General features: G+C 39.1%; 2 protein-coding genes across 13 annotated transcripts in view; one reads left to right on the forward strand and one right to left on the reverse strand.

Moving 5' to 3' along the window:
* Atg16 (Autophagy-related 16) overlaps nucleotides 1-17,700 on the reverse strand; it is a 360,881-nt gene that overhangs the window by 306,330 nt on the left and 36,851 nt on the right. The window lies entirely within an intron of this gene.
* LOC105428264 (uncharacterized) overlaps nucleotides 1,311-17,700 on the forward strand; it is a 56,252-nt gene continuing 39,862 nt past the window's right edge. For 3 of the 5 annotated variants that reach the window (XR_016138139.1, XM_089071900.1, XM_089071898.1), the window contains exons 1-3: nucleotides 1,311-2,837; nucleotides 3,429-3,643; nucleotides 13,927-13,975. Coding sequence is in view for 4 of the 5 variants with exons in the window: in XM_089071898.1 (XP_088928024.1) it covers nucleotides 13,927-13,975 (49 nt within the window). In the remaining variant the exon portion in view is untranslated. Of the gene's footprint in view, nucleotides 2,838-3,428; nucleotides 3,644-4,082; nucleotides 4,381-13,926; nucleotides 13,976-17,700 lie in introns of those variants that run through there. The other 2 variants (XM_089071901.1, XM_089071899.1) reach the window with 1 other exon arrangement.

The following is a 17,700-nucleotide window of genomic DNA, read 5'->3' on the forward strand; positions in this document are numbered from 1 at the left end:
ACTCCTGTTTCACTATAACCCTCGTTCGCGCGACGCAAAGCAGATTGCCAAATATCCACAGGTTGTTGATTTTGTTGACTGTATGCGTGCGCGGATAGCAATCTGGCGCTACATGTCAAGGCGAGCACACACGAAGCCCTATGCGGTAGAGTCTGAATCGCAGACTTTCTCCTGCTCGTAAGATAATCGTGGAAATCGATCGTAGAGAAGATTACTAATTTTTTATCGGTAAATAATTAACTCGATATATTTTCTTCAGATTCCAAATTTCGAATTTTGTTTTAAAGCGTGCGAGCGATTAATCGATTAATATACTTCTTCACGAAAGCACTACGTATGAAAAAAATGCAATTTCATGTTTCATAGGTTTATGAGATATTAACAATGAATATTGTCACACGTGCGACAGTTAATTCGTATAGACGATCTAAATCCGAATGTATTAAATGCGTGAAACCAATATGTATTATTGTTAATACAAGCAGGACAAATCCACTGATTCATTTGTAGAATTTGTTTGTCGATTAATTGATAACCACAATTCTCCATGTGAATCGATCTTTCGATTAGCTTTCGATAAAATATTTTATTAAATTAGATGAAATGAATTAAAATTATCAAATATCGAAGAGACATAAAAAAGTAAAATCGAAGTAAAATATCGAATATCAAAATTATATAGAGAGCAAATATAATCATATTAAATTTCAAATTTTCCAATAACTATAGTGCTTATATTAAAACAAAAATAGTAGATATTAAACAGCATACCGTACATTTTATAAAATTTCTCTATATTATTGTGTAATACTGAATTATCTGATTGTTAACTATCCTTGAAATAAAAAAGGGAAGATTAAGGAATGGGACAAAGTAACGTTTTATCAAATTTAGAAGTGAAGCGAAAAAAAAATTGTAGATGCCCGAGATAACCCGCGAGAAAAAAAGTTGTGTAGGAATCCACGCCAATCAGAGCATACTACGTAATCCCGAACTTTGCTTGTCAATTTTGGAAACTGACAGACAGCTCGAAGTTGAGCCTCTCTCAAGCCCAAACAAGATCACACTCTAAGCGGTCACGGCCGACGACAAAATTCAATCATCGAGATCGCGACTCCGCTAGATCGACCTGGCCGACGAGCTCCATCCCATTGGCTTCGCCTGCACAGCCTCTCTGGATCAGCTTCGCATCTGCTCTCAATGCAGCTCATATCGGAAATCTTATGATGTCAGAGTTTGCGAAGGCGATAAGCGGTTGAGAGAGGGGGAGGAGGGAAAGAGGGAGGGAGGGAGGGAGAGAGAGAAGAGAGAGAGAGAGAGAGAGAGAGAGAGAGAGAGGAGAGGAGAAGAGAGGAGAGAAGGAGAGGAAGAGAGAGAGAGAGAGAGACTTTCGCGTGAATTCCATCGAGAATTCGAGTGATGTTCAGCTTGTCGTGCTAACCAGAAGAGCGGAACTACGAATCGAGCGGTTTCGGGATAGGGAGAGGTTAGAGATGGAAGTAGTACTTGGATATGGAAATGGGATGCCCCAGCGCAAATGCGAAGCTCGAATCTATCAATTTCACTCTGCAGGTTGATGGAGGCAGCGGTAGAGAAACTAGGTGGCTTTGGTAATTCGCTGATTCGAAAGGTAAACACAAAGGTTGAAGAAGATGGCGATTTCCCTGGATGAGAAGGGAGGAATCCCGAGGGACGTGGAAAGGAATGAGGGAGAGCAACAGTGAAGCTCGCATTCGATGAGCGATTGAGATTGACCTGAAACGAAAAGCACAAGAAAACCGACACACAGAGAGAGAGAGAGAGAGAGAGAGAGAGATGGATGTGTGTATGTCAGCTTGGGTGTATGGGATCACTGACTAGAATGAACAGCCTTCATCGTTCGTACATTATATACTGCGGACATAAAAGCCACCACGTATATTTTGGATGTGTGTGAATATGTATGTATGCGTACTCGGTGGTGGAGAAGTCATTACAAGTGTAAATTCCACCCACGCTATTCACCCTCATTCTGCGGGCAACCAGATTAAACGGAAACGCAGATGCTGATTCGCGAGTACATATTTCGTACACATTGTTACAGAATCGATACGTATACGACAAGTTGTGCATGCATAGTTCCACCGTGCAGTTTCTGCAACTTGCTGCCGTCCTGCTGACGGTATAGGAGCAACGTTGGTGGCCGTTGGTTAAATGATGTCGATCCGATCCGTGATGGTGATGCACATGAATGTAGAAGCAGCCCGCAGGTACACGCTTGTCGGTCCCTTTCCCATCGGGAATCAACCCCCGGGTTTCATCAGTCCCGGATTGCTTCGCTCGCGCACACCGTAATTAACGCCATCTTCGTCTGCCGTTTGTGCGTCGGACCGCAATATGACACGCGTAATACGCACGCCGCGTGATCCCTCCTGTCGTTGATAATGTGACGCGCAATAGGCCGTGTCGAAGCCACTTGAATATCGCTGTGTGCTCCCGTGGCCGCGCGTATCCCTCTACAAACTACCACCAAAACCAACCGAAACCATTTTCGCTCGACGTGGTCCGCGCGCGCGATAACGCGCTCTCGCTGATATATGCACGAGTCGCAGTTTGTCGGTTGCACCTCTGCCGCCAGCGTTGAATTGGGCCGATCTCGTGTCACTAGATTCACAAAAGCTTCCGCTCGATTTACGAGCGCGTAGGGCTTTCCTACCGCCGAGTGTTACGCCAAATAGCACGCCGTGCCGTGTGTGGATTTCAATGACTTGTAACACGCCTCGATCATGGTTTTCGGTTGAACGACGCGTATAAACGCGTAGCGCATCGCGTAATCGCTCTGTATTCCTTGACGAAAGGTAACGTATTCCAAATGAAAGTTTATGGTTGAAAAAATAAATTATGTTCATCCGGATTAATTATACAGGCAAACACATTGCATAACTTGCGTTTGAATTTGTATACTGTACAAAATTATATTAAATTTTAATCATTTTTACATTGCTATTCTTTGTAAAATTAAATTAATTATAATTAAACGTGCAATTTTTATATCTATTAAAAAAATATTAAATAAAATATTTTAAATAAAATATTTTTTAAATAAAATATTTTAGGTAAATTTTTATTTTCTTATTTATGTCAAGAAATATCAAAGCATAATTAAAATAAATAAGTTTTGTGAGCTTTAGAATTATACTTCAGCTATGATTTATCAATAAAATTGATATTTTATATAATATTTTATTTTACATGATTTTATTTGGTTTCGATTGAAACGTCTACACGATCATCATAGTTAATAATAAATTTACATTAAAATGCATTAAATTTTGCATTTTTATTTTATCCATATCCATGCGACTAGAAATAACTTGATCAAATTTTCAAACCACATATCGCTTAATTTTATACGCTGCACACTTTTAAGTAAAAATTTCTTCACACAGAGTGAAAGTCATGAAGATTAATGTTTGTGCGAAAGTGAGGGTAACTGGTCTTCTATTCCCACGATGCTGGAGCATCGAGGAGGCGGCAAGAAAAAGACGATGAGGAGAGAAGAGGAAGCGCGGTCATTTTCTACGGCGCCAGCAAGAAAAAGCAAATCTTCGCAAAAGTGAGGCAAGCTGTTTCCTCCTCGTTCACCGCGAGCAAACTGGAGTAGGTAAGAATTTCAAACAACAACGGGATATGGAATGAGAGTAACATCGCAATATGACGCTATCTCTTAAGAAACACGTACCTCGTCTAAATTGATAAAAGAGATATAAATCTATTAAAGTAAGAAAAATACCGACGAAGGGAGAATAACATTAATTTTATTGAGGAAATAATATATAAAAATTATGATTTGCCTATATTTAAATATAATTGTGACAGTATTCTGAGAGAGAATGTGTCTTATACCTTTCTTAATATTTATGTAAAATAATCCTATATTTAATACACACGAGACTGCGAGATTTATTTATTTTTTTTTTCTTCGAATTGAGGATCACCGATCGAATCGTGTTTTTCTCTCCTGAGCAAATTAGCCGTCGAAACTTTTGTCTAACGATGTACACCATCAAACGAACCGATCGCCCGGCGTGCGCACAAAGCGCTCGGCGCATGTGTTGTACGTCGTTGCCGTCGGCACGTTAATTAGCACTCTAAATCAAGCATATAAATCAAGTGAGGTGCACGTTTCCATGAGGATGATCAGCGGAGGACGCCTACTCGCGTTAACTTCGTCCCGGAATATATATCGGTGCGCTCTACTCGCGACGCTCATCCGCGCCGCGCCGCGCCGCGCCGCGCCGCGCCGAGCCGAGCCGGCGAAAACTGCTTGCTTGCTCGCGCGAATATGCGCAATACCGAACGCAGAAGCGCAGCACGGTCGCCCGTAATCGGTTAGACTACGTGAGTATCTTCATAAGATATATTACTCGACTGCACCGTGAAAGAGCCCTTTCGGAAATTACTGTGCAAACACTCGAACGTGCGAGAAACGATCGACTCTCGGAGTGTGTACCCATGCCGCAGCTCTCCCACTGGGGTTAATCGCCCCTTTACTCGTGGCATTTATAAGAATCTGCTCTTTGAGGATCACAAGACGAACGAACGAACGAACGAATGAACATACGAATGAACCGATGGACGGAGGAGGAAAAAGCGAGAAGAAAGAGCGCTCTCAGACGCTTCGCGCCACGGCTTCGCCTCTCTTCGAGGAATCTCACGCCGAGAAATTCCTCCCCGGCGTGCTTACTCCGCTGTCTCGCCGGCAACTATCATTGGCATCCGGTTAGTAATTCTGCGAACGACTGCCGGCATACCAGTCCGTTCGATAGATAACGAGTAACGACATTTTAGGCAGGCGGTAGCGGTCGTTACGGACCGGCTCTTACGGATTACGCTTTACCCGAGAGCGATCGGCGCGTTATATTTCAAGGATTAAAATTAACACGCGCAAACCACCGCGCAGATAACGCGGTGTGTCCAGGATAGATATACACCTACATATCTGCCCGTCGGTACTGACTACTTTGCCTCACGGCGTCGCGAGAAATAGATCCCACGTCGTCATCGGCGCGCAACAGCGCTCAAGCTCGTATATATCTGGTTTCATTTACTCCTCCTCGCAATTAGGATTCCAATTAAAGCGATATCGAAGCTTTCGTTGTAATTATGCGTGTGTGCCCGATGGCCATTAATAATTACGTATTTACTACTAGCACCGATATATAATTTTCGCCGTTAGCCTTTATTAAAGTTTAAATGCGAGGGACGTAACCAAGTTACTGGAATCTATCGGTCAAGATCTTTTTATATTGATACTTTCAATTAATCAGAACGCGGCAATAATTAATTACACTATGTGATCATAACATACATAAATTAGATTTTTTTTTTTTCGAAACAACAAGATAATGACGTTTCAATTTTCGTCTTTGTGAGATTTGAATGAAAATTGAACCAAACTTAACATTGTTAAATTTATTTGTATAGATTAAATGCATAATGAAAGCTACTTTATTACTATAAATTTTAATGATAAATATTTTTACTCAAACGAAGATATCTAAAAAATAAACTGAGAGATAAAAGAGAGATAAGAAGACAATTTTCTTCAAAGATTTTTTGTAATGTCAAGATCATTAATTATGTTTTAAATAGGATCATAGATATTCATTAACTTGATGTTGTAGCTAGTCATCAAGAAGAATAGAACGACTTATAACGAGTTTGAATGATTAATGATCTAAAATAGAAAAATGCATTTTCGGACCAATTTTAATTGCATAAGAAACAGATAACCGCAAATATGTTGAAAATTAAATGACGTTACATTTATAGTTCATAAAAAATAACTGGCTTTTATCCAAATATAACTGTTAAATATTCTATGCGCGTCGAAATAGCCATGTAGCACACGTAAAATTGTTCGCAGATTCTATCTCAGTATTATATCCAGCTCGTAATATATTTTAATATTATTATTATCATTACGAAAATACGGCCTCGGGGAAATGTCTTCCTAAAATAGATTTTAGTATTCACATCTGAATAGTTCCTGGAGTTTGCGAGTATTCGGTACATACAAAATTTGCATAGCAAAAGAGTAATTTAATAGCTACAAGACAGGCAGCTTTCTGTCTAAATGGTAGCAAAGGATAATATAATTCACGAAGCGACACATTTATGTTCAAGTGGTATCAACCATGCCGTACCGTAACTGAACGCTACGATGACTTCTTTGTCATGTCCAACTAAGATTCGCAATGACGGAGCTAGTATCATAGGTATTAACTCGCGCATACTCACAAGGGAAGGATATTTGTGTAACAACGAGCGAGAGAACGCTCGCCAGTAGTTTCTGCCAAGGACAAGTTACGTAGAGAATGGAATTATTCATGAGCAGTCGTGAAAATCGCTGGTCATTCATTAATCTCAAGAGCATCGGAAATCTTCGTAACCCGCAAATTATCGCGGCAATTAACACGATTCCATACGGAATCGAGTAAAACGAGAGATCGATGCAAGGACACACGATTCCATACGGGATTCCTTGCATCGATCTCTCGTTTTACTCGATTCAAGAAGAAGAAGAAGAAGAAGAAGAAGAGAGGGGAGGCGGAGCAAATTATGTGATGCGTGCAAATTGATTGACGTTCGCAAAGGTGTCTCGGACGTAATCCGCGATCAGGAACCGTGCAGAAGCGCGGCCCAGAAGCCTGAAAAAAGAGCCAAAGCCGAGCACCATAAACGACACGACTGAATTACCCCTGGAGAAAACGATTGTCGCATATATTAACTCGCACGGCGGCAGAGGCACGGGAGCGTCGGACAGGCGGACATGTCATTGTACCTTGAATGAGTTTATCGCGAGTGGACGTGCCACCGTCCGGTTTCTGCCACGCAACCGGTCGTTTTTCACGTGGCATATACGCCCCTACGCGCAGCCTCTACCTCCATTCCATTTTTTCGCGCTCTAGGCAACGCTGGTTCAGGTTATGGAAATAGGATGACTAACGACCCGCTTCCTCAGCCAATGCACTCACACACACACACACACACACACACACACACACACACACACACACACACACACACACACACACACACACACACACACACACACACACACACACACACACACACACACACACACACACACACACCCATACAGTACACGTGCACACACATACACACACAACCGGTACCACTTTTTACTGGTTGATAACGGTAACTTGGAATTTCGGCGATAATATGTTTCTTCGCAAATCAAAATAATATTGCGAAGAAACACTTTTGTTTTCACATTATTTGTACAAACATTCAAGATACTCTATGTTTTAGTTAGCAATATTAAGTGTTGCAAAATTAATAATAAGAGAGATAATGACAAAAATAAAAAAATAGCACGGTAATAATAAAACTGTCACTCAACAGTTGTTCTAATGCAATTTAAAAAATTTCTTCTATTTACAATTATGTGTGAACACATCGTTCGGAAAAACAAAGGTAAAATTAAGAACCTAAAAATAAAAAGTATATTCGTGTATAACTGAATCGCTCCGCTTATTAAATGTTTCGTAATTTTATGAGCGGCGTAAGCCGCTTCTCGAAGGAATAATACCTTCTCTAAGTAGATTAAAAATGTAGAGACGCTTGCCTGGGAATAACGGAGAAGCGGCCGGAGGGAAGTCACTTATTCGAGTCGCGGCTTTGATAAAAAGAGTTTCAACGGGCAATAAAATTAGAATAAATTGCGTGCAAAATTAATTTGTACACAGCATCGCTGGTTACAGTCCTTTATATATTTGATAATGTTCCCACTCGAGGGAAAGCAAGATGACTCGCTTCGGACACGACATTCAAAGTACAAGTCATGTCATGGGGAGCAGAAATATGCAATTCGCGGATATCAGGGAGTGATATTGCAGCCACTGATACGTTCACGATGGGGGGTTCACGTGAGGTCGCATGATTTTGCTGACATTGACCGCGTGTAATCGTGGCGAAAAGACCGAGTGTGAGTATATTTTTTGAGATTTACGAACGGTAAATAAGATGAGACTAGTCCAGCATGGCCACACGAGCTTACAGGCGCGCGAAACTATTTACTCTTTCCGCAATTCCGAGAGTTTATTCCTTGACTCGACCCTTCGGTCCAAGAGATTATGACGAAGAACAATCTCGCGCGGAACGTGAAAGGAATACGAGCGCGAAGATGAAGAAGATCTTTACGATCGTACATATTGGGTCAGTGGCGCTCTTTACTACTTTCTTATTTACACCTAGATACGAAGGTTGAGAAATAACGTTTTTATCGCTCGCTACTTAATCAGCAACGATATTTCGCATTCAGTGGCTATGGTTGCATCTGTTATCACGTTAATGAATCCTTACCGTTATATTACAGCTATTATAATATTCATCCCGTCGCATGTAATATGCCATTAGCAAGTACATATATTTAATGAGCTATAGGATGTTCCTTTCCATAATTGATGCCGAGAATTGGAAAATTTCCCAACACAAGAACAGTTTTGTATGATGTTTAGATTGAACCAAAAGCTGTTGCAGTCTTATGAATCCGTGATTGGCAAGCGCACATCTTCGTTTTTTCGACATTCCACGAGCAACACGCAACCGAGGCCTTTCTATTTTTTTCGCTACTACAAATGAAATAATTTCTCATCGGTTATCCTACGTAATTATTTATTACAACTCATTAATTTCAGGCAGAACTTTTCTGAGTATAATTATGCGTTTTTTTTATGAAGTAAATGGATGGCATCTAATTAGCAAAATTAATTTCCGTAATTTATTGAAATATATTTTTTTTTAAATCAATTATTACGTTTTCTACGTCGCTCCTGAGAGAAAATAGACTTATCATAAAGATACGTTAACAGGGGATTGTTAGATTGACCGATATGAATCGCAAGTTTTACATCACTATGTCATTGTCATCAACATCCGGTAGACGATATTTTATTCAACGATGAAAAATCGACGTGAACAGGTTTGACGAGTACCACATTGTGGCATCACAAGTAGGTAGCGACTGCAGTGCTATTTGCTTCTATCTGTCTTTCTCTGCCTCTGTCTCTTTCTCTCCCTCCCTTCCCTCTCTCTCTTCATTCGCTGCTATAATTTTCTACTTCATATTGAGTGTACAGTTAGAATTATTGGACTGCAAACTTTGCATGTATTAAATGTTACTAAACATGCCATTAACGTACATTTAAACATACATTTAAACAAGCTTATTTTCTTACACGTATTGTTGATAGCAAAAAAATCTGAATATGCAAATATTCATCGTTACAATTAATGTACACAGTGCATTAATTTATTATAATTTAAAATATTAATTCGATAAAATAATAAATTCTGTCAATTTCATATAAATATACTAATAATTCCGTATGATAATTTGTGTATGTGTAATATATCTGTCTTCAAAATTTTATTCATGTCTTTCGGCGACGCATTATTATTCATAGATAAAACCCATTCTCGCGTGTAAACTACATTATAGAACAGCATCGAAAGAAGCAGTTGAAGTAGATTCATGTATTACCTGGGAATATAAATTTATATATCGTGATGAAAATATACTGTCCAATGCCAATTACGTCTGGAAGACACGTGGCCACGTATTCTGTCATAATTCCGCCTCGAGTGAACTCGCCACTCACTCGGGTTGTCAAATAGACAAGTGATTATCGGGTCATTATTGCGGACCGCGTCTATTGAAGTATCAATGAATCGTCGAGGATATCGGCTCATTTAACTGCATGCAATTTCGACGTCGCCGGTATAAATAAGGCCCGAGTTGTAACAAGGGTAGGAGTGTGTTGTTCGCGGCGAAGCTCGCGTGTTGACGCAACGGCCGACGATTTTCTAAGCGTATGCTGCATTCGCGACCGCGCGTTTTATCCTCTCGACAGCTCATCCTTGATTCTCCCTCGAAACGATCGGACGGCAATCAACCGGATACCGCGGGGCAAAAAGCCGAGGAGGGCATCGCGCGGCACGAAAGAAATTTCCAGCGCGTCACGATAAATCAGAAGGGCAGATCGCCGCGGCTTCGATGATAGACAAAACGTGACGGTTCTTACCATATAAAACGGGCTTTACTATGGGCAGACTGGTGAGAACTTGCGATCGTAGAGATGGAAACTGAATGATCCTGCCGGTCGCAGAAGTAAAAGGAAAGTGGAAAAACATCAGCGAAAGTCTATTGCGCTGAATTGTCCATAAGTGCGATTCTAATCTCGGAATGGTCCTTGATGATAATGACCGTAGAATGATGATAATACATGAGAGTATGGCATATTAAGCTGTTATGTTATTAATTATTGTTTAAAAGCAAAAAATTCCAAATGCGCTGAATTGAAATAAAAATAAAATAATAAAATGACTGATAAAGAAGAATCGTTATTATCAGAAGTCTTTTTATACGCGATATATTGATAAAATCAATTTTTCAAAATAATATTTGAAATTTATATTAAAACATTCAAAAATAGTAAAGTTATACGTAATATGAAAAATTTAATCCTTTTCTCTCTTTGTGTCAAAGGAAATTCGTCCTGTTATTCGTTTCGATACACATAACATATTCTCTTTGTAGGCGCAATTTCGCGGTATTATACGCATAATTGTGCTAGTTTGGTAGTATAGCGCAGAATGAAGTGATTAGAGACGAGCTTGATTCTCGGGACAGATTTCGTGATAAGCGGATGCGCGTTTGTGACACTCGGGATTACGCAATGGCGTCTAGAACGGCGGCTATGTTAGTCGTTTGCATTGCTTGTTTGCACTCGATACAGAATGCACGTATGCCACTGACGCGATAGGCATTGATGCTCGACACTTGGCCCATCCCCTCCCCCGCCCCTTGGCAGTATCATGAATATTTACGCGGCAGCTCCCTCACGGCAAAATCAATGTACCTGCAGTCAGAGACGCTTCGCGGCGCGATACATTCCTGTCGCAAACTCCGCGTAAAGCGACGGGGATATCGTGCTTATCCTCACTTTTCCTTATCGCGGATCTAAAAGATTTGTCCGCGCAACTACTTACGTTAATCTGAGAAGAAAACGCTCCGGGGAAATAAGGGTGCAGAAAGTCCCTCTGAAAGGCGAACGCGAATGCTCATTTCTACTGAGACTTAACGCTTGGGTAGCGAAAGTTCGTAAGCTTCCCGTAAGAATGTTGGCAAACTTCTTATCGTTTTATACTATTACGGCTTATGGTGTTACCTATTCGGATAAATTATGAAACATTTCACGTATATATCGTTGTGCGACAACGTTTGTTTATGACTACGATAACACGTATAATATAACACAAAGTAAATTATTTCTTTATTTTTTTTAAATACATAATTCTTATCATTCCACACAATCAAGATTTTATCTTGTGAAAATACACGATTATTAAAGTATATAAATGTGAACTATTTAAAATTTTCTATAATAAGTTGTGCCTGTTATTGATTAACTCGGGCATTAATGCATCAAAGTTATGAGAATTGCTGGCAAACTGATGCACAATATGACGTTTCGCGGTAATTAAAAAATGTTCACGATATATAAATAAAAAATTATATAAAAATATTCTTGGACGAGGAACATAATGTCGTAATATAAATTCGTATCGTGGAAAAAATAAAAATTCGCCGCCGTGCCGTGAACGTAATCTACGTAAGTACATGCGTATAATCTGACAAATTCGTGCGCGAGTACGTGAGGAAGAAAATCGTGCGAAAGATACGAAAACGTGGAATGAACTCTTATATATTTCATGACGAACGAAAGATGTGAATTACGTCGTACAGACTGCAGGGAGGATGGCAGGGAGGACGGTAGAATACCGGTCGGTGAGCGAGAGAAGATGGGCTCCGAGAGGACGGAAGCGGAGAAGACGCAGAAGGGATGCCGGTAGCTTCGTAAGAGCTCGCCTGGATATGTTGGATGTGGATGCGGACGTGGTGCGGCATATTACGCCGTTAATACAGTGCATATCGGGATGCGAGCAGCTGGCAAGGGAATCACAACCGCTCTCAGTTTCGCCCTCCTGCTCCTCGCGCTACCCTTGAGCCTACCCTCTTCCTTTCGCCCTCGCACACACGGCGACCTGATAATCCCGTTCTTATTAATAAAGGCCGTTGCCACCGTTACAAATACCACTATTTCAGTATTACCGAGATTAAACGGGATATAAAACTAGATGCGGTGAGTGAGACACGTTACTCCTGATCACTTTTATTTCACAAAGTAGGAATTACAGTATTGGCACAATAAACATTCAATTAAAACGGATAAATAATCAATGTCTCAGTTCTTTCCTCCTTTTTTTGACTCATTAGACACCGCTCTGAATTACATATTTTCAGAGAGAAAATTTCAAATCTCGCAAATTATCCGTTATCAACGCAAAAGTATGCGATAACGTTGTACGCTGCGTGGTTGCGAATGAGAAGATAACGTTCCTAAAATTAGCATAATAGTACTAATAATTCAGAGCTGGCTCGACAGCTCACCACGAATAAAATGGCCGGCATACTCACTCGGGATTTAAAATAACTGTATGTGTATCACACTGATAATACGGTAAATCATACGGTGTATCACACCGATAATTATAGAGCGGATCGTGTAAGAGACAGTGCGATACTCATTCGGCCAACATCTCAGAATCCTGTCGCCATATCAAAAAATTGCAATTTGAGATTCATAATGCCACGAATCCTTGGTTATGCGAAACGCCCGAAGGATGAGTCGCGTCCAATAATTGAATATGATTCCCGTAATAAAATTTCACCCTGAAAAGTTCGCTTAAGGGCATTCATAAATTTCTATAATATAAATTCCTGGATCATGTCGTACGGGTACGCGCGTATGCTCAGAATGTTTAACGTTAATATCTTTACCCATTTCTGTTAACCACATAGAAGAGGCTTATGAAATTAACATTATATCATCGTGAACGCAGAACATCGCGTCAGATTTGCATGAAATTTCAGGTACGCATAATCGAGGAAGACCGTAAAATGATGTTTGTTCTGAAAATCTTTATTAGGATACTATCTTTTCTCAAAACTTCTAATGTTTTACTGTTAAATGTACTGATGATGAAGTTCAAAATTAGAATTTGCTAGATTAAAAACTGCTTAAAAAGATATCTGAATAAGATAAAATTTATCCTCGGAATTAATGATATTAATGATAATTAATGATTGCTTACGCATGCTAATGGCACATTACATTTTATCATACGGTTTTAAAAAAAAAATTACAAATCGGGATACATACTTAGTTTATTAATCATAGTTTCCGTTATGTGCTCTATAAATTTGATATGATATATCGCACCAATCTATATATTGCTTCTATGGAATTCATCGCAATTGCAATATTTTTTTCATTGTTTGAATACTTTCACACATTTTTCAAATCCTATTATACACATGGCATACAAAAAAGACATCGTTTCGACAAAACGAAATGCAATTTATAGAGATTCCATTCCGACAAATGAGAAGCTAAAGTCGCACAGGATATTAAAACCGGCCCGGAAAAGTATGATCAGAGTGAATAAAAAGAGAAAACGAGAGAGAGAGAGAGAGAGAGAGAGAGAGAGAGAGAGAGAGAGAGAGAGAGCATATTACTGAGTACTCATAACTTTAAACTTTTTATTATATTCTCCGGCGAGCATGTGCGGTAGTGTTACGATCGCGTAATTTCGCAAATCCACTTTTGTACCAATTATAGACTTACTGTTTATAAAAGAGAGCAAAATCGGAATTGAGTTTCACATATTTTCAGCTCAAGCGCGTTTATCCTTTCCAGTATTAATGTCAAAAGAAGAATAATCATTTTAGATGTATCTAATTATTGTCTGGAAATATTGTTGCTTATAAATTATCAGACTTTTGTATGTCTTTAGATGGGACTAATCTACCTTAATCTGATGGCCTGTGCTCTCCATCATGCCGGTAAGCATAGTAATCTTATTAATATATACGTAAACGAAAGGATAACGTGCGTTACGAATGAGTAACTCAGCACTTAAATTAATCGCATCAGATTTTCTACTGCTTAACTCATTCATTTCCATGGACCTCGCGTCCCTGACTAGATTATATTACGTTCTATTTTTAATATAAATATACAAAACACTGCGTATTGAAAAAAAAAATCAAATAATTAAATAAAGTTTGCGAATTTATTATCATCAAGATCAAAATTTTTAGTTGCGAAAAACTTGAACACACTATGTATGTACATGTAATGTAGTCAAAAATACAAGAATACGTAATGTGCGGATGAAGCTTTCGACTGTAAATTAAAGCATGAAAGCAATTATTATCGATAGATACTGCTCGGGACTGAAACCCGTACACAGGATCGGAGTATATCTGATGGGTTCATTTACAGGAATATCGCAAATAATTAATCCGCGCGATACAGGAACGTGTTCGCGCGCACGAATGGATTGGTCGGGGTTCTTGCTTAATGAGAAACGAGAAATTCAACGTAAATGACGTAGACACCCGGGATATCTGCGGCAGCGAAACTTCGAATAAGCTATGCGCTGTCCTGAGTTCCATCGAGCCGGTATCCAACAATAAACCGTCAACGCGAGCTAAGTTTTCCCATTATCCATTAACCTAATTAGACTAGATTTTGCAGTATTGGCTCTTCGGTCAAAACGCGCTTTCTAAGTTAGATGGTCGTGGACTTATTGGCTCGCGTGATCATACCTCCGTGTGATTTATGTGAAATAAATTCCGTATATATGTATATAATGAAAAGATATACGGTACGTCAGTGATATGTGATGGATTATATATAAAAAGTTTGGCATTAATATATATCTCTGCTTTTTAATTTAATCATTGAACGGAGAAAGTAATTTCACTCTTGAGTAATTTCACTCGAGAGTAATCTTCTTCTGTGAAAAGAAAATATATTTTATGTCTATTTATCTTCTTTTAAATCTCTATAGCTCATTATATAACATATTCTCCTATCGTGATACATAATAATATTTTTTAAAGCATTTTGTATTTTCTTTCGATAAAGTAACTCATAAAAAAAGATAAAATCTCAAAATTCGGTATTCGCCTGATGCAATCCTATGTGACATTGATGATTAAAAAAAATAAAATATTTTGAAATTTATTATTTTTCACTCTCACTTTAAAAAAATAACACCTGTCGGTCAATATTGTGATTGTGTCACCAAAATATTTTTAAAGTGTTTGAAAATAAATGGCCAACATAAAGGCATTTGCATCTCGAACAAAAATCATGTTTTAATTTCAAGGCGGATTGGAAATTATAACGGTCCAGATCACATGCACACGCATACGGTATTAAATCCCATCGAATATAAATTACGAATATCGAAAACAGTAGGAGGAAAGTAGCAGCAAAAGAGTATTTAGAGTACATATCGTAAACAGCAAGATATATTTTCATATTTATACGTGATCAGATGCGTGAACAACAAAAATATTCGCATCTTCAATTTTGTATATCGTAAAAAAATACTTATTTTATTACATTATTAATATTTTAAATATTAATTTTTTCATATCACATTATTATCCAGATGAAAAATTTTAACAAAAAGTCAAATTGGTATATAGTCACAAAAAAGCTGTGTAAAATAAAAGCTATAATAAAAGCTATATAATATTAAAGAGATAAATTTAAATTAATTAAAAAGTTTATAAATAAGTAAAATCATGATAATTTAGCATGTCGTATAGAACGTGCACGTATACACGTATACAGCGCACACGTTTGAAGTTTTGTATACGTAATTCTAAGGGTTAAGGATTGCTCGAGCATAGATGAATATAAATTGCCTTAAAACTTATATCCGCGGATGATATTGCGATCCGAATGCAGTGGGCGACCGAAAATGCTTTCGGAATGACTATTTTGTCAGTCGGCTTCTTAATTAACAACTTCCGAAAGCGACGAGAACTCGCCGGAAGGATTGGAACGCGGAAGGAAGATGAGGGCGAGTGTTTCTCGGATCTCTCACGGTGGATGGCACTAATTAAATCCTAGCGCCAAGCCACCAAAGCAAACGCGACGAAAGCGGAGAGCCGGAAGGTAGCTCGCGCACTCTTAAATGCAATCTGCATTTCATTAATTCCACGATCCCGCAGATTTTATTCCTTCACCTTGACAGAAGTCCCATATATCTCGCCGCTAAAGATCTCTCTATTCTGCGCCGTCTAATCTCTTTACGTGAAATTCGTGACGTCGTCTTGTTAGAAATCACTGATTAAAATTATTATTAGACTACTGAACGATTATATTAAAGGGGACTCAAACACGAAATTAATTTATTTAAATTAATTTAAATAATATTAAATTTCAAACCAGTAAACAAATTAATTATCAATGTAATAAGTACTTCGGTTTCTATGAATTACTAATTTATTAATTATTTGATTATTGGAAATAATTGGAAGGTTACAATATATCAAAATATTTGGATTTCGTAATTGCCATTCATCCAACATTAAATTTATTTCATTAATTCATTATATTCATAAATGACTGTATATATATATATATATATATATTTGAAAATTTATATATATATATAAATTTTCAAATTTCCTTAAATGATTTTTAATCAACGCTCGTTGTTTCGCAAGTGTCGCATAAGAAACACAAAAAAGGTTCAGGAGAAAGAATTCCAGAAGTGCGAAAATTGAGTCTTGAAATAACTATGCATAAAATGCATCAATTTTCAAGCTTGCTGATCGCATAAGTTTCCTTCACATAAATGCAAATGTACCAGTGCATCCTCTCAACGCGCTCGCTCGGCGACTAACGCTTTTCACGACGGCAGTAAATCAGACGTGAGTTTGCGCTCACGTTAAAACGCGCATAAATATCTAACGAATTGAGAAATGCGCGCTCGAGATGTTTACCGCTTGCTCGGAAGTCGCACTTTTTGCGACTTAACACCTGACGATAGTAGCCGGACGAAAAGTAACGGACGCGCATCGAGCACGTGAGTAATGTAATCGCGCGAGATGGACTTCTCCTTTCGAGCCCGTAGGCCGTACGGGTTCAAAGCGAAAATCGGTTAATTCCGTGCTGCAACTGTACGAGATGGGAGATGGCACCGTACGGCACTCGCAATACAGCCGAGAGCAACGTAGATCGTAAAACCCCCTGAACAGATGAGTATATACGAGTCAAACGACAGCACTCGTGCGAATGACGGTTTCCTTCTCACGCCGGCCGGTCCAGGAGCCCCAGAAGTGCCGTGGTCTTTTACGATGACCGAGAGTTCGATCCGCGGTTCACGTATTATACGCTTGAAAAGTCCCGAACGTGTTCGCGAACTTATCTCTTTTGTGGACGGCTTCGCCAGGCTTCCACCTGCTAAATTCACCTCCGCGAGCCGTAGCTGACCTCCCTCGTCGTCGTCCCATTAGTATTTTTCATGGCGCCGGTTAACTATGACCACGGGAAGCGGTCCCCTATTATGCTCAATCCCTTATCGTTACTGTCCGTGCCATATATTCTCGAAAATCGCTTCCTCGTTCCTACCATCGACGCAGCACTAGAATGTAGGATGGTCCGCTCGTTTCGAAAATATGGACTCGCGGGACGAGAGATTTACGTTTTCGTTCTTTACCGTCTTTTCAGAAACGTCGATTTGAGCCGCGGGCGATTTCGC

The sequence above is a fragment of the Pogonomyrmex barbatus genome, unplaced genomic scaffold (assembly GCF_055798465.1).
Source record: "Pogonomyrmex barbatus isolate J1 unplaced genomic scaffold, ASM5579846v1 scaffold12, whole genome shotgun sequence".
Classification (NCBI taxonomy): Eukaryota; Metazoa; Arthropoda; class Insecta; order Hymenoptera; family Formicidae; genus Pogonomyrmex; species Pogonomyrmex barbatus.